At 39.8% G+C, this 25,836-nt stretch overlaps 2 protein-coding genes across 6 annotated transcripts in view; one reads left to right on the top strand and one right to left on the bottom strand.

The window, feature by feature from the left end:
* Nucleotides 1-407: 407 nt before the first annotated feature.
* On the bottom strand, nt 408-21,955 carry ift81 (intraflagellar transport 81 homolog). Of its 4 annotated transcripts, none has more exons than XM_053625556.1 (19): nt 21,451-21,613; nt 20,671-20,836; nt 20,353-20,456; nt 19,370-19,550; nt 19,044-19,133; nt 18,428-18,493; nt 17,597-17,707; nt 16,799-16,883; nt 16,257-16,420; nt 15,554-15,646; nt 13,678-13,821; nt 8,373-8,522; nt 6,052-6,180; nt 5,205-5,294; nt 4,276-4,362; nt 4,093-4,164; nt 3,720-3,805; nt 2,284-2,329; nt 408-1,787 (listed from the first exon to the last, which is right to left on the bottom strand). In XM_053625556.1, the coding sequence occupies exons 1-19, from the start codon at nt 21,477-21,479 to the stop codon at nt 1,605-1,607; spliced, it is 2,076 nt and encodes a 691-aa protein (XP_053481531.1). In that variant the 5' UTR covers nt 21,480-21,613; the 3' UTR covers nt 408-1,604. The 4 variants fall into 4 exon arrangements, with proteins under 4 accessions (XP_053481531.1, XP_053481532.1, XP_053481534.1 ...); XM_053625558.1 differs by having other exon boundaries at nt 1,649-1,787; nt 3,712-3,805; XM_053625557.1 differs by lacking the exon at nt 20,671-20,836 and having other exon boundaries at nt 21,451-21,955.
* Nucleotides 21,956-22,392: 437 nt separating this feature from the next.
* The window catches only part of fnbp1a (formin binding protein 1a), a 32,112-nt gene continuing 28,668 nt past the window's right edge, over nt 22,393-25,836 (top strand). Inside the window, exons 1-3 of one of the 2 annotated variants that reach the window (XM_053625560.1) lie at nt 25,159-25,203; nt 25,334-25,378; nt 25,465-25,528. In XM_053625560.1, coding sequence (XP_053481535.1) covers nt 25,196-25,203; nt 25,334-25,378; nt 25,465-25,528 — 117 coding nt within the window. In that variant the 5' untranslated portion in view covers nt 25,159-25,195. Of the gene's footprint in view, nt 22,724-25,158; nt 25,204-25,333; nt 25,379-25,464; nt 25,529-25,836 lie in introns of those variants that run through there. The other variant, XM_053625561.1, reaches the window with a different exon arrangement.

Raw genomic sequence — 25,836 nt, 5'->3', positions numbered from 1 at the left:
ACGTGCGATTATTGGAAAATAATCAATTTTGCGCTTCTCATGAGGCTACATCACACCATCCTGGCATTTATTATTTTCTAAGAACAGCACCTTCTGTTATGTTTTATATTAACTCACTCATTCTAATACGTTATTGTGTAACTATCGTTATTGGATGATCTGCATAATCTAAGCCTGAGAATAAATGGATTCCAAGCATGTTATTTCATAAAGAAAAAATGTATCATCATTGATATGGTGAAGCTTTCTGTCTGAAGCTATTTATTTAACATTTACTGTATGTAAAGAGTCTCGGGTGTCAGCTCTTTGGAAAGTCCAGTATGTTTTCCGCCATGATAAAGTCTTCAGAACAGAATACTTTAGACTTTCCGGTTTCTCAGTAAGATGACAAGATGTTTTTTATTTTTTTTCAATTTTATTTTAAAGAGAAAGAACAAAACAGAAGATAAAAGAAAAAAAAAAAGAGAAGCTGGTGAGGGAGTGACTGATTATGTCTGCTAGACTGTAAGTGATAACAGGAAATAACTTGTCTCATGAACGTTCCACAACATTAAATGTAACTATACGTAAATGTAACCAGTGGTTTAAAAGCAAAGTGACATTTGTAATAAATTAAAAACTGTAATGGCTGACAAACTTCCACGGTATAAGAGGAATAAATAAAACACTTTTTAAAGTGATGTTACAGGAAAATAATCCACTTCACATCAGGCCGTATCACACATTTTCCCATGCACCGTCATGTTTTACTCCGTACTTACTGGCAGAAAAACAGTAACTGTAGTGCTTAAATTGCTTGTGTTAATTGGGTTGAGTGAAGATATAAAAGAAGCTCATGTGCTGACACTGCAACAGCTTGTGTTTACTCATTGCTAGTAGACATACCGAGGAAGACTTTTACAAAATCCTCTAAACTGAAAATGTATACAAGATAAAACATCGGGTTTGCTTATAATATACGTATCAATTTATTTTATTGTTCAAACAGTTGAACAGCTCTGTTTGCCCCAAGTCAGAGACTCATTCATGTGCACTAACAGGTAGGGGAGAAGTTGTAGATGTTGCTCTGCTGATTACCTCTGCCCCTCAGTGACGGAAACAAAAGAAGGACCAGCTGAATTCCTAAATTGGACAGCTCTTCTGCCCAAGGTCATGACTGCTGCTTCCCAAAATAACCATGTGCAGGCACTTTCAAAGTGTAACACTTTGTTCGCTGTTATCTTCCAACACATGGATTGTAGCGCTATTCTTAAAGACGTCAAAACGGAGACGAGGGACTTGTTTGAATTTTTTAAACCCCTTATCCATGGAACACTTCTGCGAACATGTGTACTCTCTCTCGCACATTCAGAGCGCTTCACTGGTTATCTCCCCTACAAATCTCCCAACTCCAGTTAATTATGTCCAAAAAAGGAGATTTTGTTCTGTTTTGAAACGCAAGACCACAATGTACTGAGTACAGTACTGACAGAGGGGGGAAGGAAGAGAAACTTTTCATAGCATAGTCATTATATTTCTCTATATGTGCCTCTGAACACATAGTGCTCCATCAAAGCTGAAAAGTATTCCTTGATATGATGAACTTATATGAACTTGACACACAGTTAGAGAACCAGACGGTCCTCTCCGCTCTCCTGGATCACCTGACCAATGGACGCTTGGCTCTGGGCTCGCAGGTTGCACTGCTTCTTACACTCCAGCAGCTGTTCCAGATCCTTCCACATGCGCACCTGCTTCATGTTGGGCCCGTGGCTCTCCTTCACCTGCTTCTGCTCCTCACGGAGCTTCTGTTAGTGCACAGTGGAAAATAATACTATTGTTAACATGCCTCTAAATGACCTTTTAGCCTATTTTATTGATAAACATTTCTCCCCTGTTGTTCCCTCATGTTTCTCCCTCCTCTCACTTCTCCCGCCTTGTTTACAAAGCTCACTGTGTAATCCTGCTTTACTGAGACCGCCACTAGCATTAGAAATGCTAAGGAAAATAATTCAAATGAATCAACAACATATATGTCAGTGTCATGTCAGGAGGTGGATGGTCCAGCAGTAATGTCTTTCATCACTACCATATAATTCACATGTTTTGGTGTAACTGAAGCATGATGTAGTGTGACAGGACAGCATACTCCAAAGGCTTTTGGCAGAAATATAGCAGAGGCCAAGCCCCTGTTGTCACCTATCATTAACCTTCTGTAAGCACACAAGACTGGGTAACAGTGCGGGGAGGGGGGATTCCAGGCTACGAGATTTGACAGACAACTTAAGAAGCCAAAGGATTCACCTTGCCCAAAGATTCCTGCTCGGCAATGTACTTCATGTACTGCTCCCTAAAAGGAGAAGAAAAATAAGCCTTTTGTCACATATTACATTACAGCCCAGTGGAATAATTTCTTTGCATATCCCAGCATGTTAAGAAGCTGCAGTCAGAGTGCAGGGTCAGCCAAGATACAGATTCCCTGGAACAGATAGGGTTAAGGGCCTTGCTCAATAGCCTAACAGTGGCAGCTTGGCGGTGCTGGGGCTTGAACCCCTGACCTTCTAATCAGTAACCCAGAGCCTTAATCTTTGAGCCACCATTCTCCTAAGATTTAATACACGTAAGAGCCGTTAAAATGTGTTTATTCTCTATTCTTATCTGAGTTAACAGCAGTGTGCTGTATTTGAGTTGTGGATTGGGTAGTGTTCTGTATCCGAGTTGTGGATTGGATAGTGTGCTGTATCCGAGTTGTGGATTGGGTAGTGTTCTGTATCCGAGTTGTGGATTGGGTAGTGTTCTGTATCCGAGTTGTGGATTGGGTAGTGTTCTGTATTCGAGTTGTGGATTGGGAAGTGTGCTGTATTCGAGTTGTGGATTGGGTAGTGTTCTGTATTCGAGTTGTTGATTGGTTCGTGTGCTGTATGCGAGTTGTTGATTGGTTTGTGTACTGTATTCGAGTTGTGGATTGGGTCGTGTGCTGTATTAGAGTTGTGGATTGGGTGATGTGCTGTGCATTGTGGTTTGGATGGTGGATTATATTTGATGGGTGAACCAAATGAGTTAGTGTCAGTTAATATACATATTAGAAAACTAGATAGCTAATGAAGTATTTTATACAGAGCATTGCAAAGCAATACTGGTTGTCTCTCCATTCTGTAAAATAAATATTTGGCTTTAAATGAAATGTTCCCAAAAATTCATATATAACAAAAAGGCCAGACTGAGACACATTTTATTGCAATAATATTCATTGTTATGCAAGCAATTTCAATTTTAGGTTTAAAAATTAGCAAAAATCCAGTAGTCCATCCTTTGTTGTCTATCTAGGTCTTAATAATAATATCTAACATGTATGGTACTGTGGGATATACCATAACTTCTGAATCTGTAATAGAATCTGATTCTATGTCACTCTTTTGGTGCCAGACTCGTATCTTAGAGGTTAATGATTTCTTCAAAGAAAATACATTTCTATATGAAAAGACCTCCATTGTCCTCTAATGACTGCCCGACTGAAAGTAATGAAGAAACCAAGAATAGGACACAGTAGTGGAGCACCTCTTAGCACAGCTAAAATGAGAGACACAGAAAACTGTCCCACATTTCCATGTTAAGAAAAGAGAGGGTATATGGGGAACGTATTGCTTAAAATAAGCTCAGACAGAGCTGCTTTATTCATATCCAAGTTCATAGAATTTACATATGAATGAACAGTTGTGAACAGTGAAGCACCTGGATACCTGATGGACTTTTTCCGTGTCTGTGGGTCAGAGGACACATAGATCTTCATCTCATCTACTGCTCGCTGCAATTGAATCTCAGTAATCTGCAAATCGATGGAGGTAAGAAGAATAGGAAGCCTTTATTTGTCACAGATACATTACAGCACAGTGAAATTCTTTTTTCCCCAGTATATCCCAGCTTGTTAGGAAGCTGGAGTAAGAGTGCCATGATACAGCCATGATACAGCACAGCAGAGAGGGTTAAGGGCTTTCCTCAAGGGTCCAACAATGGTAGCTTGGTGGTGCTGAGGCTTGAACCCCCAACCTTCTGATCAGTAACCCAGAGCCTGTCTGGGACAGGGCTGGTTTTAAGTAGGAGGGTAGATCTTACCTCTTTCATGCAGTTGACTTGGTGATAGCGGTTTTCCTCCTGTGATGTCTCCTCTCTCATGGTCCTGACCTCCTAGACCAGTTCAGCACATTTAAAGACTTTACTAACAAGTCATATTTACGCAAGACCCTCTTCTACTGCATGAACAAAGGTTGTGTGTGAGATCACAGTAGGCCACTTTACCTGCTCCAGTTTGGATCTGTTGCTTTCCAGACCAGCAGCACAGGTGTCATACAGAGCTTTTTTCTCTTCATACTCCTGGGAAATCTCCTGGTTTAGACAAACAGAAAAAAAATGTTTACACAAGTTTACAGTTAGTAGTACAGCTTGCTTATATATGGTCAATACAGTCTGGCTTGTATCATTGCGTTTAGTGCTTTTAGCGCTTGAGTGGCACAGTAGGCCAACAGTATTATACAGAAGGCTGTCAATCAAGTGTACTCATTAGAATACTAAGACTACACTTAGATAGTTCTTAGATTGGTCTGATCAGCAAATTCAGCTGTTTTTTAAACAATGATCCTATGGATATATGCATGTATGTTTTTCTTGGACCATCGAGAGGTCTAGGAAAGACATGTTACTTAATGACTGAACGATGGCGCATGGTAGAAATTAAAATTGAAGTAAAACCTAGATTTTAATGATGATTCATCACTGATTGCTAATCATAGTACTATTAATGATAGAGAAGTGGGCAGTGTTGGCTGAATATGTTTGATTACCTTCTGAGTCTTAACCAATCAGGTGAGTTAAAATCTCAGGCTGGCCAATGACCCACTGTTGGAACCTCAAACAAGCTTTTCACTTGCAAGTCATTTTATATAAAAGCATCTGCCAGATAAATAATAGTGAGGGGGCAACAATATATCTCTGATCCCTCTCAAGTTCTACTGCTTTGCTGTGGTTGCTATGGTGATGTGACTGACTTTTCAAATGCCTGAGCAGCAGACCGTGGTCCAGCTAAACAACACTTGCCTAGTCTTGTTTCATTTAAATGTTGTGGGATGTTTAATATTACACCTACATATTTGATCTGTCTTGTTTTACAATAGGTTCCCAGAGGCAGTATGTACTGTACAGTCTCCTGTAGTTGTGTTCTAGCCCCCCACCTGGCACTCCTGCCGAAGAGGCCTCAACTCCTTTATTAATGGAGACAGAGCTGACTTCTTCTCCGATATTGCTGAATTGATCTTCTTCACCTGAAACAACACAAATGGTAACAATTACGTGCTAGATCAGGTGTCCTTTGCTCTAGTTCTGGAGACCTCCTGTCTTACTCACCTGGCCCACTTAATTATGGATTTCATTATAACACATTATAACATTCTCGAAGTATGACAGCACCTCTGACAATAGTTTGGTGTAATTCTAACAACAGGTTTATAGTAATGCTCTCGTTCGAATAGGTTTCTTATGTGTTTTATAGTAACAGCTCATTCGCAGGGAAATGTATCGACCATGGTCCACATGATCAAAGTCTAGTAATAAACTGAATAAGAAAATGTGATGTTATTTAATAAAGAAAAATATACAATTTGCTCATAAAATATTCATTTGTGTCCAACTTGCACATTTTCGATGTGGTATTAACATGTGTCATTTTAAGCTGCGCTATGTCCTTACGTGCAACTCGGAGCCTTTTGTGCAACTTGAAGTCACAATATTGCATTACAGCGGCTCTTTTCTTCTAGTTTCTGTAGCAACCCAAAGCAAGCGGAGTGCCATGGCAGTTACAGATCTCATCAGGGGAACAGCATTTTCCCATAAGCCCAGAGCGCTCATTAATGAACAAAAACATGAAGCCATGGAACACCACACAAACTGATGCAATAAAACAGCATATGTGATGGTATCAAGGTTTTAATTAAAGATTCAAATCTCGATGGAGTATAAGGAGATAGGAAATATAAGGACAACAGAAACATCCCAGATGTGCCCTTTTTATTATCTGCTCACCATCTCAGACATGTTGTCCAACCTGTTTCCCTTCAGCTCGTCCAATTCACTTTTGATGGCTGAGACTCTCTCCAATTCCTCCTGGGTCTCGCTGAAGCCCGAGATCCCTCTCTGAGCCTCCAGGGATTGCTGAAAAGCAAAAAAAACAACGGTTACATTATAGTCTAGATCCGATGTCCCCTGAGAGGAGTCATTTGAGTCTCGTAGAGGCTCATGCACTATGTAGAAAAAAGTATAATGCTGCTGAAAGCCTGGAAACACAATAGGCCTCCGAGTGTGTTGAGCACTCTGTGAAGAGTCATGTCTATACAGTCAATGCTCACCCCTTCAGAGAGAGCCTTCACACCTTCACATACTCTTTCTTCCTTGTCAATCACAGTGACACTACCCAATCTCGGGCATCTGTGAGCTCATGTATGTGGAAGAGGGCGGATAGTGATTTTCCTACGAGAGTGTTACACTGCTTGTGCAGAATTTTGAAAAGGCTAGCTTCACATAGCTCCCCAGTGGGTACCTGTTGTATGGCAGGGAGAATTGGATAACTCTATAATAGTAATTTAAAATTACAACCATTACGCTCAACAAACAAAAGGTCTTAGGATAAGACAGACATGACAGAATGTCTTACTGATGTATTGTTCTGAAAACCTAAGCTGCAATGGTAAAGGATAACCACAAACTTAGATTTCAAATATAAGTAAACAGGGTTTCTGTTCTTTTCTCAGGGGAACGTGTTAAAATGATAGCGGTGGTAATCCTACATACATAACCACACTATGTGGGTTCATTAAGGTCAGAAATCTTGGGAACTTTAAGATGTATACCTGTCAGCACACTGCCTCGTTAGATGCTAGATATAGTCAGACTGGTGACCTGCTGCTCCACATACACACCACCCGAAGCTCTCAGCAGCTACTAAGCAAACATAGCACACGTGTATTTTGTGTCTCTGTGGTATGACTTTGTAGCAGTTCTGTGTGTACATGTGTGTAAATGACTTAGTCACAGTGCATGAAGATATTGTCGGTGTTCCAAATATGACAATAAATGCAGTAAGTGAAGGATCATGTGTGTGTGTTGGTCACATTCATGGTTGGTTTTCCAGAGAGAGAGAGAGAGAGAGAGAGAGAGGGGAGAGGGGGGGACAGTAGAACAGCTGCCTGGGGGGGGGGGGGGGGGTTGCTAGAGGTGCAGGCTTGCACAACCCACCGCAAAACTCTCTCACTCGCCTAAGAACAGCCTCGCACGTAGCCAGAGAGCAAATGCTCCTCTCACAAATAGCTCGGGCTCAGACCCTCTGCGTCAAAAAGGCAGGTCCGCTGCTGGGAGGGTTCAAAGGTGTGAAGTCATTACCAGGAAGGTGTTGTAACTTCATGTGAACGGAGTGAAATCTGAATGGGGATGGATGCTTGAGCTGGACAGGGTCAGGGACAGAACGTCGGACAGAGGCATCTGATGAAAGAATCATGATATGCTGAGTGTAGTTAAATAAAATTTTGCTGATATCAACAAAATATATCGTTTCTCAGTGTGTGCTGGGGATTATGTGTAATTTACTTTGCTGGTGTCGTAGCTCAATGGCTTCTTTTCTATTGACAGAAGTCACGAGTTTGAATCCCAGAGCTGTTGGGTCATTAGTGCTTAAGTCCTAAACTCACAGTATGTAAAGAATAACACACTCCAGACTGTGCTGTTATTTAAATCTAGGCGGGTGTGATACGACATGAGGCGCATTCTTACGCTTTAAGAATGAATGTTTTAAGGTGGGGGGCGAAAAGAGATTAATTTACGAAAACATTTGCTCGAGGATTACACGAAAGTGTTGTACAAAAAGAATTTTTTTATAAAAGTGTATCGATTTCCCCAATACTCACCCTTAGACTTCCATTTTAAGTGAATTTCAAATAAACCGATTTCCCCTTCTTTTTCACTATAGGAAAGTGCCTCAAATTTATTCTCACATATGTGGATTATAACACAAAGATGAAAAGTGGTGAAAAATGCAGGAGTAACCTTCCTTCAACATTCAGCTCTATGCCGAGATTAAAATTCTCACCTACTTTGAATAAACTGAATAAAATGACAAGCTTAATATGCAGGATGGGAGGAAAAAAAAAAGAGGAAAAGGAAGAGATAGGAATAAAGAAAAGTTTAGTCTAAAAGTGTGTATGAAAAGTATACGTAAGAGCGGTGTAAATATGGACATAGAATCAGAAATAGACCTGATTTCAATCCCAAGTAAAACCAAACTGTGAGTTAAGTGGCATAATGTGAAGATGTAAGGGAAGAGCACATGGTAATGGGGAAGGCCATTTGCATACCAGATGCTGTTGTGCAGCTGTGTGGCGCTGACGAAGGACCTCCTCAGTCCTCTGTAGAACACCAAACTCAGCCTTCATCTCCGCCATCTCTTGACGCTTCTTCTTATATACGATGTTCTTGCCGCGCATCTTGGCAACGTACTTCTTAAACTGTAAACAACACAGAGATAACAACCAACAAACTGTTAACCAAAAAAACCATGAGGGACAGTCAGGATCAAGTTTGGATTTGGAAAGCACATGGAAAAAGAAATCGTTGACAATTAAACTCCACCACGTCATTTCAGAGTATGTAAAAGTGCTGTGCTAGAACAATAGTGAGCAGGGAGCCAGGAGGAACATTCCAACAGGAATAAACATCAGGCTCGCACACACGCAAGCGCCGATCTTCCATACATCTTCCATGCAGAAGTGACTAGCGGTCAAACTAGAAGTCATCAACATGACACATCAGATTAATCGCTCGTTCTCTATATTGAGATTAATCGAAACGTATACAACAGACATGCTGAATTCTCGAATCTGATTGGTCGGAAACCGATCATTCATTTTCTTTGATAGGTTTATATTAAATGAACTGTTCTAATACGTCATAGTTTCTATAGTAACAACTTATTTACAAGCGTTTGTGTAATCGAAGGCCAATAATCAACAGATACGCAAGCATCTTGTTATTCAACCAAGCATGTTGCTTTATATACTGAACCTTTCTAGAAGGAAAGGTTTGTAGAACATTTAGGGACAGAGTCTCCAGTGTCAGCGCTTTGTAACAGTCAGTACGGTTGGAAACGGAAAAGTCTTCAATTCAGAGGACTTTCTGCTTGCTCTGTAACATGACAAGATGCTTTTTTTTTTGTCTCAATGCATCTGACACAACTTGCTTTGAGGATGTTCCACAACATTAAATTAACAAGTAATTATAAATGGTTAAAAAGCATGACATGTCATTCATTAATAAATTCAAAATTGAAATCGTTGTCAAATCGCTGTGGTAGAAAGTGGAATAAAACATTACAGGAAGTGCTGACATTGTGTTTTATTCTTTACATAGTAATACTCAGAGTACAAATATACTGCCTGATCGAAATGGGGGGGTTTTTTCTTTAGAACAATCTGGCAATGGACGGTGTCCCTCAGGGACGTCTCCTCGGTCCGTAACAAAGGTAACTTGAGCCTTTAGGCACATGGCCAGGGGTGCATTCGACATCTGGCAGTTCCTGCAAAAGAACATTGCCTGGACTGCCCTGCTGTCACTACAGCCAGCAGTTATAAATGTAGAAAGCAACCTCAGAAATGACAATATGTCGTGTGTCGTTCAGGGAATGTGGAGCTTGCGTGTCAGAGTTTACCCCTTGTGTATTTCAGGACATCAAGGGCAGACAAGGTTGGGGGGATTATAGGCAACAATTGCACTGGGTAGTGTTTTCTCTCGTTACAAATGGCCGTCAAGTGACAGCGGCTAAATTAGCCACCACGTGCGTTGATAATCGTCACAGTGAAATGGAAAAAAAATGCACAGGCATTAGGGGGCAAATAAATCATGGTTAGCAAGTGTTGCATTTACTTGAACTTTATAAAAAGAAGTTATAGAGTAGATGTTAGGCTTTTTTTCACATAAGAAATACAGAATCAACAGATGAACTTGTCCCTGTGATACTTACAAGATACTGTTGTAACTGAATAGAAGCTGTTAGCAGTTAGCAAAGATGTGCATTAACCATATTATCAGTAAAGGTACACTGCCAGTCAAACGTTTCAGCACCACATATTTCAGCATCTGGTTAAACTCTGACATTCTCTAAAATGTTCAGATTCAGTTTGGGGTTAAAATCCAGACGGATAGATTAGGGATTGCCGTTAGTGCCTGACGTACTGCTAATATGGCTCACTACGTGCTGGTCAAAAATAACAAGAAAGGTGATGGTAAAGGAGGACAACATGGCAGCTGAAAAAAATGAGCAAGATTTTCCTGGTACTGCAATTTCAGAATATTTCAATCACACAAAAATGTATTTCTGCTTTTGTATTTATGCTGATACAGAATAAGGCTTCAGGGTACACATCTTAACCTGAGAACAGTGTGTAGACCAGCATGCTTGTACTTCCAGGTCAACTCTGTTCATGCAGAAATATGCCACAGTGCCCCAAAAATTTCCTAAATGGATTCATTGAGACTGTGAGGTGAAAAACATAAAAACAATTAAAAATGAGTCAGTTACCCCCAGTTAATTACAAGTCTCAATTTTTTGTTTTGTCTGCAGCACTAATAAGACTTGCATGGTGATAAAACATAAACCTCTGATGGCAGTGTATAAATGAATAATCTATCTGCTGTGCTCTGAAGTAACAATAAATGTAAATTTTACTATTTAATTTACAAATGTAATGTACAGTGAGGGGAAAAAAGTATTTGATCCCCTGCTGATTTTGTACATTTGCCCACTGACAAAGAAATGATCAGTCTATAATTTTAATGGTAGATTTATTTGAACAGTGAGAGACAGAATAACAACAAGAAAATCCAGAAAAACGCATGACAAAAATGTTATAAATTGATTTGCGTTTTAATGAGGGAAATAAGTATTTGACCCCCTCTCAATCAGAAAGATTTCTGGCTCCCAGGTGTCTTTTATACAGGTAACGAGCTGAGATTAGGAGCACACTCTTAAAGGGAGTGCTCCTAATCTCAGCTTGTTACCTGTATTAAAGACACCTGTCCACAGAAGCAATCAATCAATCAGATTCCAAACTCTCCACCATGGCCAAGACCAAAGAGCTCTCCAAGGATGTCAGGGACAAGATTGTAGACCTACACAAGCCTGGAATGGGCTACAAGACCATTGCCAAGCAGCTTGGTGAGAAGGTGACAACAGTTGGTGCGATTATTCGCAAATGGAAGAAACACAAAAGAACTGTCAATCTCCCTCGGCCTGGGGCTCCATGCAAGATCTCACCTCGTGGAGTTGCAATGATCATGAGAACAGTGAGGAATCAGCCCAGAACTACACGGGAGGATCTTGTCAATGATCTCAAGGCAGCTGGGACCATAGTCACCAAGAAAACAATTGGTAACACACTACGCCGTGAAGGACTGAAATCCTGCAGTGCCCGCAAGGTCCCCTGCTCAAGAAAGCACATATACATGCCCGTCTGAAGTTTGCCAATGAACATCTGAATGATTCAGAGGACAACTGGGTGAAAGTGTTGTGGTCAGATGAGACCAAAATGGAGCTCTTTGGCATCAACTCAACTCGCCATGTTTGGAGGAGGAGGAATGCTGCCTATGACCCCAAGAACACCATCCCCACCATTAAACATGGAGGTGGAAACATTATGATTTGGGGGTGTTTTTCTGCTAAGGGGACAGGACAACTTCACCGCATCAAAGGGACGATGGACGGGGCCATGTACCGTCAAATCTTGGGTGAGAACCTCCTTCCCTCAGCCAGGGCATTGAAAATGGGTCGTGGATGGGTATTCCAGCATGACAATGACCCAAAACACACAGCCAAGGCAACAAAGGAGTGGCTCAAGAAGAAGCACATTAAGGTCCTGGAGTGGCCTAGCCAGTCTCCAGACCTTAATCCCATAGAAAATCTGTGGAGGGAGGTGAAGGTTCGAGTTGCCAAACGTCAGCCTCGAAACCTTAATGACTTGGAGAAGATCTGCAAAGAGGAGTGGGACAAAATCCCTCCTGAGATGTGTGCAAACCTGGTGGCCAACTACAAGAAACGTTTGACCTCTGTGATTGCCAACAAGGGTTTTGCCACCAAGTACTAAGTCATGTTTTGCAGAGGGGTCAAATACATATGTCCCTCATTAAAATGCAAATCAATTTATAACATTTTTGACATGCGTTTTTCTAAATTTTTTTGGTTGTTATTCTGTCTCTCACTGTTCAAATAAATCTACCATTAAAATTATAGACTGATCATTTCTTTGTCAGTGGGCAAACGTACAAAATCAGCAGGGGATCAAATACTTTTTTCCCTCACTGTATTAACTGTAGGGTAAACAGATTTTTACCCTTTAAAATTTTTTTTTTAACAAAAATACTTTTTTTTTTAGCTGATTAAATCAAAACAAAATTAAAGCAAAGTAGAGTTCCTTATCTTTTCTCAACTAATTACTAGAATGTGAGTTTAAATTTTTATTTATTTATTTATTTTTATAAAGAGCACATACACTCACACACACAGATTTTAGGATATGGACCAGCTGCTGTTTGAAAGGCTTGCTCTATTTACATGGATCTATTAAATGTCGGGTTCATTACAGCAGCTAGGAACCCCTTGTGCCCCTCTTTCTCCAGTTTTAAATCACTGCAGTGCCAGTGTGTGACCATACAAGGGCATAATCCATCCCAGAGCTCTGTCTTAAACATCCTCTACACACGCGCACACACTGACATACACCGTTTCTGTGAGTTACTTTCACTGACATGTGCATTAAGTTGCGTTTTTGGGGGAAATAAAATACTTGACGTGTTTCAAAAACTGTCCAGAATGCTACAGCGGTTTACTCCTTTCTTTGTTCCTTCCTAACTAGTGTACCTCCCCGTTTCTCAACTGTCTCGTTTCATTATTCATGGCTGGTGTATTGTTGCAGCCGTTCACGGTTGGATGAGCCGCATGCCGAAGCGAACCTTATCAAACTGGGATGATAGGACTGAAGCAAGTGGAAAGACACGGTGGGGGCTATTTTAGAAACTGCAATTCTCTATCTACTCTGCCTCCCAACTCACTGCATAAGGGCAAGCTGGAATCTACCAACCACCCAGACAGACACCCAGACAGACACCCAGACAGACAGTGTGAGAGGATACAGACAGAGAGTAGAGACAGGAACATTAACACTACAATGCTATATAGGATGATGAGCAGATTCCTTATCAGGGACATACAGTACAGACATGAATTAGTTTACTGAGATGAGGGTTTGATTTAAAGCAGAGAGAACAGAGTACATTGTGAAATCTGTAACATTATTCTACCAATAAAAAAAACTGCAAACATTTCGACTAAATGTAGTCCAGTTATGCATAAATCCATTTATGCAAATATTTGTATGAGTGATGCTGGGTACACAGCTGTGTGTTCCATGCTAAAACTGCTCCTCTTGTGATGATGCACAATAACGTGTCCAGAACTGAAAAATTTTGGTACCATAGTACCATGTTCAGTTCCAGTTCCCTTTGTAACAGTACTCTGGAGCCTCATTTGTAGAGACTATCTTGTATGTAAGTTACTGTACTGAATGCTGAAGTGAGGTATGTGTAGTTTTAGTGTGTGAAGCCGAGCTGTACCTCGTCTGAGCGGATGATCTCGACTCCTCCCTGTCCCACAGCCTGACTCTTAGCATTCAGCTCTCTTGTGATGGAGGTTATCTCCTCTCTGGACTCCTGCAACTCCTCTGCCTTCGCCTCTTTCTTCCGTGCTATGATGGAGGCCTAACAAACAGTACATTTTTAAGGGATTGACCCCTTCATGTGCCACCATGAAGGGTCGATCAAAACGCCAATCGCTTCTGCCGTACGATCTATTCATTAGAAGATGAGACGACATTTCGGTCGATCAAAACATGATACTAAAGTTATGAAATGATAATAAACATCTGGCTACGATCAACAGGAAACAAACATAGATGAGAGACATCAATCTTTCTTTCAAGTTGCATCTTAATTCATACAGGAAAAGGAAGGGATGCAACTTGTAAACCTGAAGTACGTTTTGAGGAAATATTCCAGCCAGATGTGTTTCAAACTAATCTCCGTCTACGCCTATAGCGTAGCAAAGACCAAGAACAAGTATTAACATGTTTCCCAGTATAGGAATAAAACCAACACACTGACTTTTAGACTTGCTGGACACTTTATTAGGAACACCTACCCATGCTCATTCATGCAATTATTCAACAATCCTATCAACCAATCATGTGGCAGCAGCTGGTTTTAAGTATTTCAGAAACTGTTGTCTCCTGGGATTTTCACACACAACAGTCTCTGAAGTTTACACAGAATGGAGAAAAAAACATCCAGGAAAAACAAAAAACATCCAGTCCTGCAGTTGGAAAAGTCTTGTTGATGAGAGAGGTCAGAGGAGAATGAGCTGACAGGAAGGCTACGGTAAATCCAATAACTACTCTTTATTAACTGTGATGACCAGTAAAGCAAGTCAGAACACACCGCACATTAAACCCTGAAGTCCACGTCAGCTTCCACTCCGGCCAGCCAAGAACAGGAATCTACAGGAGTCTACAGTGGGTACAGGCTCACTCAAACTGGACAGTTGAAGATTGGAAAACACATCGACTGGTCTGATGAATCTTGATTTCCTCTCCAACATGCAGCAGATGGTGGGGTCAGAAATAGGCATCAACTGCACGAATCCATGGCCTCAACCTGCCCTGTTTTAACAGTTCAGGCTGGTGGTGGTGGTGTAATGGTGCGGGGAATGCCCCCCCCCACCCTTTATGGACACCACTTGAGCACTGGTTGAATGCCAAAACCTATTTTAATACTATTGCATCCTTTTATGGCTACAATTTAATACCCTTCAAATAATGGTTCATTCCAGCATGATAATCTGAAATGTCACAAAGCACAGGTCGTCTCAAACCGGTCCCACGAACCTGACAACGAGTTCAGTGTACATCACTGGCCTCACTGGAATCTAATAGAGCATGTTTGGGATGTGGTAGAATGAGAAAGTCATAACATAAAATGTGCAGCTGACAAATCTGCAGCAATTATGTGATGCAATCATTTCAACATGGATCAGCGGCTCAAAGAAATGTTTCCGTGTAGAATCCATGCCACAGAGAATTGTTTTGAGAGCAAAGACGGGGTCCAAGTGTTAGTATGGTGTTCCAAATAAAGCGGCCAGCGAGTGCGTATCCTGACAGAATCTATCAACTGCCCTTAGATATACACCAGTCAAAATGTTTAGACACACTCTTTCTTTATTTTTATTTTTTTTCAAACATTTAATCATACACCTTCTGATCAAAAGGCTTTTAAGCTCATGAGAAATATTTCAGTCGAGTGTCCACAAACTTTTAACCGATAGTGTAGATGCTTAGATGATAAGTGCTTTATGTAAAACAGTTTCGCATGTCTGTTTTCATATTATTTCCTTTCGGCACGGCTCGAAGAATAAAGGGACGGAGAAAAACGCTCCTACCTGCTGTCTGTACAGAGTGAGATTATCATCCATTGGGTCAGTCCTGGCCATCTTCTTCTCCATCATCTGGTTCATCTGATTTAGCTCTTTAATCTGGTCAGCAGAAGAAATGAAATTACTTTTGTAAAATTATAAAAGAAAAAAAACTCAACAAAACAAAACACATGTGCAGGAAATGAAATGATATGGAGAACATTCGAAAATGGAAAACGGGATGCTGTGCAGCATCTTATAAGCAACCTTATATATTCTTGAGTGCTCAGTTATTTTTAGGAAAGAACTTTAATCCAGCCAATTAGATTTTTCTCCAAATTCTGCTTTGCCACAAATGTAGATGATCATCCATGCAGAAATGTCTGGTATTTGTAATTCTTTAGTTATGGACTGGAGATACGAGGCTAATGAACCTGACAGGAAACTAAATGTGATTTGAATTACAGCTGGCACTATTTTCAGCACCCTAACATTAAACAGAATTAATCAACACATTCTGACCAATCTGATTTGAGAATTGTGGTATAAATATGTACAGAAATGTATATAAATATACAACTGAAGTCAAACCTACATTATTATCGTCATCAATCCTAACATACAATTCCTTTTTCTCGAACCAATACATTTCTCGAACTGCTCCTTTAAGGAGTAGGTGATGTGCCAAGATCTAAACTAAGACCCGATAAAACATGTACTGCGAGGTGACCTTCTCCTCCAGCTCGTCCAGCTCGGCGTGGCCCATAGCCGGCTCGGACGCCACCTTCTGCAGGTAGTGCACTTTGCTGCGGATGCGCTCCAGCTCTTTCGGCACCTTATCTGACGCCATGTAGGAGTTGAACTTAATCTCCTCCTCCAGTCTCTTCACCAGGCCTGTAACAGAGAAGAGAAGCCTTTTTGGCACTACGCTCTCACAGCACACTCCCACATGACACACTATATATGCAGTGCAGACAGTTCGTTTGCAAAATAATGCTTCTGATAATTTTAGAGAAAAAAATATGATCACAGACAAAAATAAAAAGGTCTGTTGAAATACTGGAACAGCTGAATATCTAGTGATCTGGAAAATTACAATTCACACCATAGTTCTTCACATGCTGCAATGCGTTTGATGCCTATAAAAGACATCATATGAAGCCTTTACATTGTTAAAAGAGTCTGTTTAGTGTGACGCCTGTGCAGGTGACGTTTGTTTGACCTCTGTTATGCACTGTCAGGACACGGGGACTTTTTCCATGGTCTACTCACTCTCAGGCTTGGCATCTGCTGCTGCCTGTCGCAAGTCTTTCAGCTGGAGCTGACACCTCTGCCTCCTCTGCTCAGCCTGGAACAGCTGAAATGCACAAACACCAAACACTCTGCATGTATGCACAATTCATTAAATTTGCCTTCTTGGTTTGGAAAAGTGCAGCTATTAGTCTATATGTGTACCAGATGTACACTACTGGTGAAAAGTTTGGAGACACTCGACTGAAATGTTTCTCATGAGCTTAAAAACCTTTTGATCTGAAGGTGTATGATTAAACGTGTGAAATTGGTGTTGTAGACAAAAATATAATCATACCAACGTATTCATTTCTTTCATTAGAAAACTAACATTTTATTTACGAAAAAAAATTTTTTTAAACAGACGACTCGGAGGGAAATATTCCGAAAAGCAGACGATAAGAGTCCAGCGTAGGTGTGAACTCCTTTAATACTGTTTAAAAAGCATCTCAGGGAAATTCCTCAAGAAATCGATTGAGAAAATGCCAAGAATACATTTCTGGAAATTCTAGGCAAAAAGGGCATCTACTTTGAAGATGCTAAAATATTAAATTTTGTTGATTTATTTTGGATTTTTTATCACAAAATAATTCCCATAGTTCCATTTGCGTTACTCCAGAGTTTTGATGACTTTATTATTATTACAAAATGTGTGGGGGAAAAAAATAATAAAGAAAGAGTGTGTCTAAACTTTTGACTGGTAGTGTATATATACACGATGTTCCACATGACGCTCTGAGTCACAACACTCAAAGCAACTGTTTTGGAGCCCACAGGTACCTGGTTCTTTTGCTCTTGTTTCTGAAGAGCCAGAGATTCCTCTCTCTCCTTTTCCACCCGAAGCTGGCTGGCCACCTCTAGCATGCGCTGATGGTTAGACACAGACTCCACCTTGTGGACAAATGAAGTAATACACACTCTGTAAGGTTGACCACAATCGTCTAGACCAGGGGTTCCCAAACTTTTCCAGGGCAAGGCCCCCCAAAAGGCATTAAAATTTGACCGAGGCCCCCCTTTTGCAAGATGTCTTTAAAACACATTAAAAATACAGACTTCTGAATATATAATTTTTTTTTATTAATAATTACATCTTTACATTACATTAGGAGTTGATTTTGTGTGTGTGTGTGTGTGTGTGTGTGTGTGTGTGTGTGTGTGTGTGTGTGTGTGGTTGTCTGAGAGTGAGAAAGAGAAAACATACATTTATTTATTTTTCATACCAAATTGTTGAGGCCCCCCAGGCGCCCCCTGGAGGCCCCCACTTTGAAAACCACTGGTCTAGACCAGGGGTGTCTAATCTTATCCTCAAAGAGCAGTTGTGGGTGGGTGCAGGTTTTCTTTCCAGTCGAGTACAAGCCACACCTGATTCCACCTCTTTAACCCGTTTAACCGATCTTGGCTTTCAATAGACTCAGGTGTGGCTTCTGCTTGGTTAGAATGAAAAACTGCACCCACACCGGCCCTTTCCGGATAAGATTCGACACCCCTGATCTAGACTGTAGAGGATATACAAAGGAATAAAATGTCAATCTGTCTCAAGTTACACAATTTATTACTTATAAGACAGACATTTTTCTACTGAAACGAGTCTGAAGCCAAAGGTTTTCTTACCCGCTTTCTCAGACGCTCCACTCTTTTAATCAGCTGATCCTTCTCTTCCTCCATAGCTGAAATGTCCTGCAATAACAAATTCCATCAGGAACGTACAACTTGTTTAAAACAATTTCTTTGAATAGATCAAAGGCAAAGGGGTTTCAAAACAGCCTTTTAAAAAAAGGTAATATGGATGAATTTAATGGCTTCATAATAGACATTGGGATGTGCCCTCTGCTTTACTAATTTTCTTCTTTTTTTTGGCAAGAAATTCAAAAATTTAGTTGAAATAAACTTGCAAATGCAACACCTTGAAATGTGTATTAGTATGAGAGATAGCCAGTAAATATAAAAGATGTCTGTAGCGTTAAAAATTCAAATAAATCACATTTTTGTCCGAATAAAACGGTCACATTGATTTATTCTGACTCAATCTCAACATGTTGCTATTATAGCTACAAGTTCATTTTATTCTCTAGAGTCAAGAAAGGTTTGCTTTATTTTAATATTAAGTACTGTTGTTATACTGTATAATCAGTGCAACATTTTTTTCCCTTTGTTTGATTTTTTTTAAAAAAGTGTATAGATGTAAGAACACAAAGCAAATGAAGAAAAGAGTAAATGACTCTCTTACCCGTCGAATCTCAGCTGCAGAAAATCCAAAGGTCCTCAGTTGTTCACACTCTTTGTGGTAATTCTTGAATCCTTCTACCACCTCTTCATACTGTATGGATAATAAATCACAAAAGAATCATGTACTTTATGAATAAAATAAAAACTGCAATATACTTTATATAGGATCTGTTCAACAGATCACGGGTCATCACTAGACCGCATTGATATCGGATGCGACTGTGAAAGATATAATCCATTTTCCAATCAAGCTGCACGGACAATAGCATAAGATGTTCTATTTTAAAATGTAACGCGAGCTGTATTGACTCCGAAACGAGCACAGACCTGGTGGTAGACCTCGGCGATGACCTCGTCAGCCAGGAACTCGCTGGGCACGTCCAGTTTGACGAGGAAGCGAGCCAGATAGGCCCTCTTCTTCAGCTCAGGAACTCTCTGCAGCAGCCAGTACAGGATGGGGTGCACCACCGGCTTACTGCCCGTCACCAGGCCCTGCCGAAAACCGCTCCTGGGAAACAGAGATGAGCAGAAACTCAGGCTCAGCGATAAGAGAAGCAAAAACGTCCCTATTAACATTTACTCGGTTTAGCATGTTAGAGTTATGTACCTTTACTACTTTATCTTCTGTTAGCGTGTCTTTAAAACATAATGGGATATGCTGTTATAGGAAAATAATCAATGATGAGGTGGTGTGACGCAGCCTGACATGATTTTCCAATAACGCATGTCCCAAAGCATTTTATTTCCTTTACACCACAGCAATTCTGCCAGCACTATTAATTAATTAATTTATTTATTTATTAAAGAACCGCCCGTTATACTTTTTATACATTTATAGTTACATTTAATGTTGTGGAACGTCCACTAAACAAGTTAGTTCCTGTTGTCACTTACATTATAGCAGCTATAAACATTCATTCCCTCACCAGCCTCTCTCACTTGATGTTAACAGGAGAAAAAATGCAGCTTGTCATCTTACTGAAAAACCATAAAGCTTAAACTCCTTCTTCCATAAGACTTTCCTGTGTCTGAAAACGTCAAGGAACCCCTGACTGTTACAAAGTACTAACACTGGAGACTCCTTCCAAACATGCTAAATAAAAGTCACCTCGTAGAAAACACCACATTAACGTTAAACTTTTAAAAAAAAAAATTTTTTTTTTAAAAAATTAAAAAAAAGAGCTATAGAAATGAATCAACATCTTCTGACCAATCAGATCAGAGAATTCAGCTGTCCTGTGATACTGATAAATGTTTATCCATTGCCACTTTAACACCCGTTCTGTTTCACTTTTTTTTTTTAAACTTACACATCAGAAAAGCCACCAGGCGGTTTGTATTTCAGCATCCCCAACAAAGTGAACATCCTTTTGACCGTCTGCTCAGGCATTTCCTCTCGGATGTCAAGTGCTTGCTGAAATATAAGACAATAAATACATGGGAGAGAACAAGCAATTAACATGTAGACCTGTAAATCTGTAGTGAAGGGGTCCGTGGAGTTTTTATTTATTTATTTATTTTACAGTTAAAAGAGACCCTGGTTGTGAAACGTTTGACAACGCTTGCTGTAAATGTTTTTATAAATTGTTGATATTTTATTGGAGTGGTACAGTAGATAGCATTGCCACCTCACAGCACAAGGCTCTCTGGTTCGACCCTGAGCTCGAGTTGCTGTCTGTCTGAAGGCTGTGGAAATGTGCGTGGGAATGTGTGTATGGTGCCCCGTGAGGTACTGGCGTCCCATCCCATATGACGCCCAGTGTTCCCGGGATATACTCCGGATCCACTGTGACCCTGACCAGAGAAAAGCTGTTATTGTACATATATTGTATTGTATTTAATTAGGGAGGAAAATGGGGCATTATAGAGGTCTATTGTTTTTTTCTTTTTGCATTATGGGTATGACTGCATGCCATGAGAAATAACGCAGCTCCAGCCTTACTAAAAATTATTCAACCCACATTGCAAATCAGGTTTGTTGTCAAAATTGACAGACTTATTAAATAATTTTGAGACTGGAGAAGTCATTATAAGTCGCATTTTCAGGTGAATTTTGGGAAACCACTTGAAGCATTCATTGTGTTGAATTCAATTCAATTGCTTTTGTTTTTGTTCAGCTGAAGGTCTGTCAATTTTGACAATAAACCTGATTTGCAATGGGGGTTGAAATAATTTTGATTGCACCTGTATGTCTCTCTATGTATGAGAGGCTCATAATGTCTGACTTCCTTCAGGTCTTACTTTTTTTTTTCTATAGTAAAGACAGCATTTAAATCTTTCATATTTTTTAATTTGAATTTTAATTTGCACTGCCCTGGGATCATAGTTAACTTACACATAGTTATCAGGAATTAGATTATCAGGTAATCTGACTCAAAACCCGTGAAATCTGAAGCTGTCTCTCTCACCTTAGGGTCAATTTCGGCCAAAACATCATTGAGAACCTGCAGCAGCTGCATCGGCTCCAGAGAGTCAAACGTGATTAAGTTAAAGTTCTTCTTGAATGGCTCTCGATTCAGCTGTTCTACAATTAACTTAAGTTGTTCACTCATTTTTATTTATCTATTTATTTTTAATTCTTTATTCGAAAAACGTTCCGCATAAACAAATCCCATTCGTCTTCTTGCTAACCCGTTAGCTTCTTAACAAACACGACTGTTGCGAGGCAACCGTGTTATTCCAACTAGCTACGGCTAAAAAAAAATAGTTTACATATTTGTAGTATTTCTAATTATTTTATCGAAAATGTAATATGTTTTATATGATATAAATACAGTAATTAACAAATTTAGCTTTAAAAATTCTGCTTCATCCTAAAAAAAAACTGCCTAGAAACCGAAAAACTGTTGCTGGTTGCCAACAGGAAGTTCACTTCAGCCTCATGAAATCTTTCCTCTTTTTTTGGGATGCTTTCCAAATTGCGCGCTGTTACACATATACGCGCACTACACAGGGTATAGAATCAAAGGTTTCCAGCCTTCATATAGTGGACTTTGCTTCCAACTGAAATCCATTTGGAATAGAACCATACTTGTTGTCAAAATAAAGGCATGGCTCGATAGGGAATCTTCTATTTATATTTGTGTCTGTATAACGTTATATGCAGTGCGTGGACTGAATACAACCATTTAAAACACACGTGAAATAACTGAAATAATTCTCATTATTTAATGTTATTCCTTAACATAACTCAATGATAATCCAATCCTATAATAATTGCCTAAATTAAAAAGAAAAAGAAAACAAAGCCGCGAAATGTGATTAAAAAAATAATAAGCTAAACATATTTGCATATTTAAATTGGTGCTTAAGACTATATCTAATTATTTTTGCTGGACTAGGTTGTGTTATTTAACCCGATCAGCATCATCCCGGGCTGTGTGTGCTGTCCCAAGCGGCTGACTGAATGAATGCAGGGTGCTGAGAGAGAGAGAGAGAGAGAGAGAGAGAGAGGCCGAGGCTGATCGCCTGCAACTGACAGCATGCGGAGGTGAAAACGGACCTCTTATCACCGATCGAGGTTTACATCCTTGACGGTACTTTCTTTTTAAACCCCAGGATCAGTCATTAAAAAAAAACAGATTAGTGATCTATTCCGAAGTAGCCATGCATTCGAGCAGAGGATTATCGAGGAGGAATTGCCCCGAATCCCTGAGCTGCAGCTGGGGCACCGAGCTCTGGGTACGTGCCAACTATCTTTCGAGAAATGCATCATGACAGGGCTGTGTGGAGGGTCAGAAATCTTTAAACATGTGTGCATGAGTAATCAGCAGGTGTGTCAGGAGTCTGTGTTAATGTTTCCTAGCTGTGTCCGTCAGCGGTCCGCCCATTTTTACAGGAGTCGTGCATGCATGCGGCGCGCGCCGCTCCGTTTTGCCAACCTGCGTCGAAGCGAAATTGATTGCAGTGCATCAGTTTAGTAATTCACTCTACATACAAATCTATCTTAACCAGTCCTGGCTTATTCAGTTGTTGTCCTTCTTCCTCTGGTTATTATTATTATTATTATTATTATTATTATTATTGTTATTATTATTATTATCCAACGCGCTGGCTCACCCGAGTGTGCAGTAATCCGTCCTTAATGCTGGCCCTGACCCGCCTGCAAAAGGGCGCACGAGAGAAATATGGATATGTATTGTTCATAGTTGTGGCACGTGCATGCCATTTTCCATCATCTCTTATGCATAAAAGCAGCTGTTTATCAAGGCGATGGTCTGATATCCTAAAAGACTGCAATGTCTGATATCAACGCAGTGAATATTTGCTGCGTGCGTGTTGATTGATCAGCTCACGAGCTCTTCATTTAAATGGTAATGATGATCATTATTACAAATTCTGCTGCATGAGTTTTAATGGAGAAGAGAATCAAACGTCATGGTCTTCTTTTGGGAGAATGTGACAGGCCTACAACATGATAATAGTACAGTAATAGATCTTTGGGAACACATGGTCCTATCTCAGGCTTATAGTTTTTGTTTCAGTCAGTCAGTCAGTCAGTCAGTACATTCTGAGCAGTGACTACTGGATTTTCAGGAATTCAGGGGAGTTTGACATATCCCCATATATTCAGGGGAGTTACACGTATAGTTCGCATTTGTTGACGTTTTTTGGACTAAACCCTGCCATTCCCTCGACTTGACCCTGGGTTTCAGACATACTGGGACAGTATGCAAGAATTGAACATTGTTTCCCAAAGCCATCTCTGAGCAATCTATATATAATTTTTTGCACTCTAAGACACTGAATACGTACCTCTCGGGTCTTGTGGGAGTGGAAATAACTGTGCACCAATGGAAACACTGTTGTACATTATTCCTGAATGCTACAGAGTAGACAGCATTTACAGTCAGTCCTGCCCAGTTGATGATATTCCAAACCTCCATCATTACAGAGTGATAAGACATTGGACTAGTATATGGGACAGATTTAATTATTGAAGAGGTGTTTTAACCACTTGTCCACTGGAATTATTTTCCAGGGTGTGTTCCTGTGAACGCAGAATTCAGACAACTAAGACAGTTCTTAATAAATACTGTGAATAGAGCATTATCATTCTGACAGCTCGTCTAATCAGAATTCATTTTCCCCACTTTGTCTGTCACCATGCTTAGAAAAAAAGGTTCAGTCTTAATCCGCTATTGGTTCTCTGGTTTGTTGCTCTTGGGGAACCATTGTTCCATTTAGGACCCTACATCTGAGTGTTTATTATCTAAGCATAGCCCATTCAGAAACATAAGAACCCAACAATATGGTGTTGCTCTTGTAGAGAAGGTTCCAAAGTTCAGACCATTCAAAAAGTTTAAGAAACCCTAACTATCCTTACAACCATTGTAGAACCCTTTTTCCCTCAGAGCATATGAGACATAAAGATGATGTGTCTTTATTATTATTATTATTATTATTATTATTATTATTATTATTATTATATCTTTTTTCATTGGAAGCCTTTTTATTTCCCAGAAAATGTCAAATGTATATTTTATTTTTACATCTCTAAAGTGTTTATGGAAAAATTACATATTAAATACATCATAATTTTTTTTAAGTCAATAAAAGTGCAAATAATTGTATTTATTTTTTAATTTTTAAATAATTATAATTGGATTTTTTCATACCTCTGGTCCATATGGTTTACAGCACAGTTGTACTCTTCTTTATTCCCTTCTTTATTCCCTTGCACACAAAAAAAAATATTAATCAAGGGTTCTTGGGATGGGTAATGATTCTAGCTTTCTGAAGAGACTCAACATGGAACCTTTTGTTGTATGGTTCTACATAGAACCTTTAAAGGTTCCCCCAGAGTTAGTAACTGACTGAAGAAGTATTAAGGATGGAACTGTTAGTGTAATGTTAAATTTTTCTGTGAAACCTTTATTTATTATCTACTGTATAATGTATATTGGGTAATGAGCTCTGTCCCGTGATTCCTTGCTTTAGCAATAGCTTCAGTTTTATCTTATCGCTTGTTTTGATATGTGCTGAGATTGCAAAACACTAGCTGATTTAAATTCTGTTGAACAGACTCATCCATGAGTAAAAACTGTGCTTCATCGCTCCTTAGAGTCTTAGCCGTCCAATGCGCAACATCGAGCCTTATTGGGCAACTGCATGATCTGGAGTGAGCACTTAGCACACCAGTCATGCTGAGAAATGATGAGGTGGCAGCTTTCACACACAACAGAAAACATATTTACTCATGTTTACACACACACAGACAGGTGGTCCATTTGTGTAATAGCAGAGAGTCATATATTCATTCGTCTTTAGTGAGTGTTTTATCCTGGTAAGGGTCACAGTGAATCCGGAACCTGTCCTGGGTACACTGGGTACGAGGTGGGAATACACCATCAACACACCATCCACACACATTCACACCTTTGGAGTAGCTAATGCACCTACCTAATGTATGTTGTTGGAAGGTGGGAGGAAATCGGACAATCCAGAGGAAACTTACATGTACACGGTTACATCATACGAAACATGGTAACTGCTGTGCCTTTGCACCAAACTAATAACAAACATGCTGCCGTTATTATAGTGAGGATGTCTAATTTGGGGCACAGAATAAACGTTTAGCCTAATATAATATGACTACACTGTGGAATAGAGCTAAAAAGGGAGCTGTGACCTAATGACCTCTTAAAGTGAGTAGAACTACAGCTTCATACCTTAACTGAAAAGTGTTCATTATATGAACATTTCCATACAAACACAATTTGTTATTATCAATTCATATGATCACGCACGTTAACATCCCCAGCATTAGTACATCTGTAATTAAGTTAAATGAA

Source organism: Ictalurus furcatus, chromosome 5 (genome assembly GCF_023375685.1).
Source record: "Ictalurus furcatus strain D&B chromosome 5, Billie_1.0, whole genome shotgun sequence".
NCBI lineage: Eukaryota > Metazoa > Chordata > Actinopteri > Siluriformes > Ictaluridae > Ictalurus > Ictalurus furcatus.
Note: the sequence above shows the minus strand (reverse complement) of the source record. Positions and strands in the feature narration are given on the sequence as shown.

Excerpts from the sequence above, each read along its gene's own strand:
- ift81 (XM_053625556.1), bottom strand. The coding sequence starts at position 21,479 with ATGATGTTTTGGCCGAAATTGACCCTAAG. Across the intron at positions 5,295-6,051 it reads TGGACAACATGTCTGAGATG|GTGAAGAAGATCAATTCAGC; the intron begins GTGAGCAGATAA and ends GTGTTGTTTCAG. Across the intron at positions 3,806-4,092 it reads AAGTCAACTGCATGAAAGAG|ATTACTGAGATTCAATTGCA; the intron begins GTAAGATCTACC and ends ATCGATTTGCAG.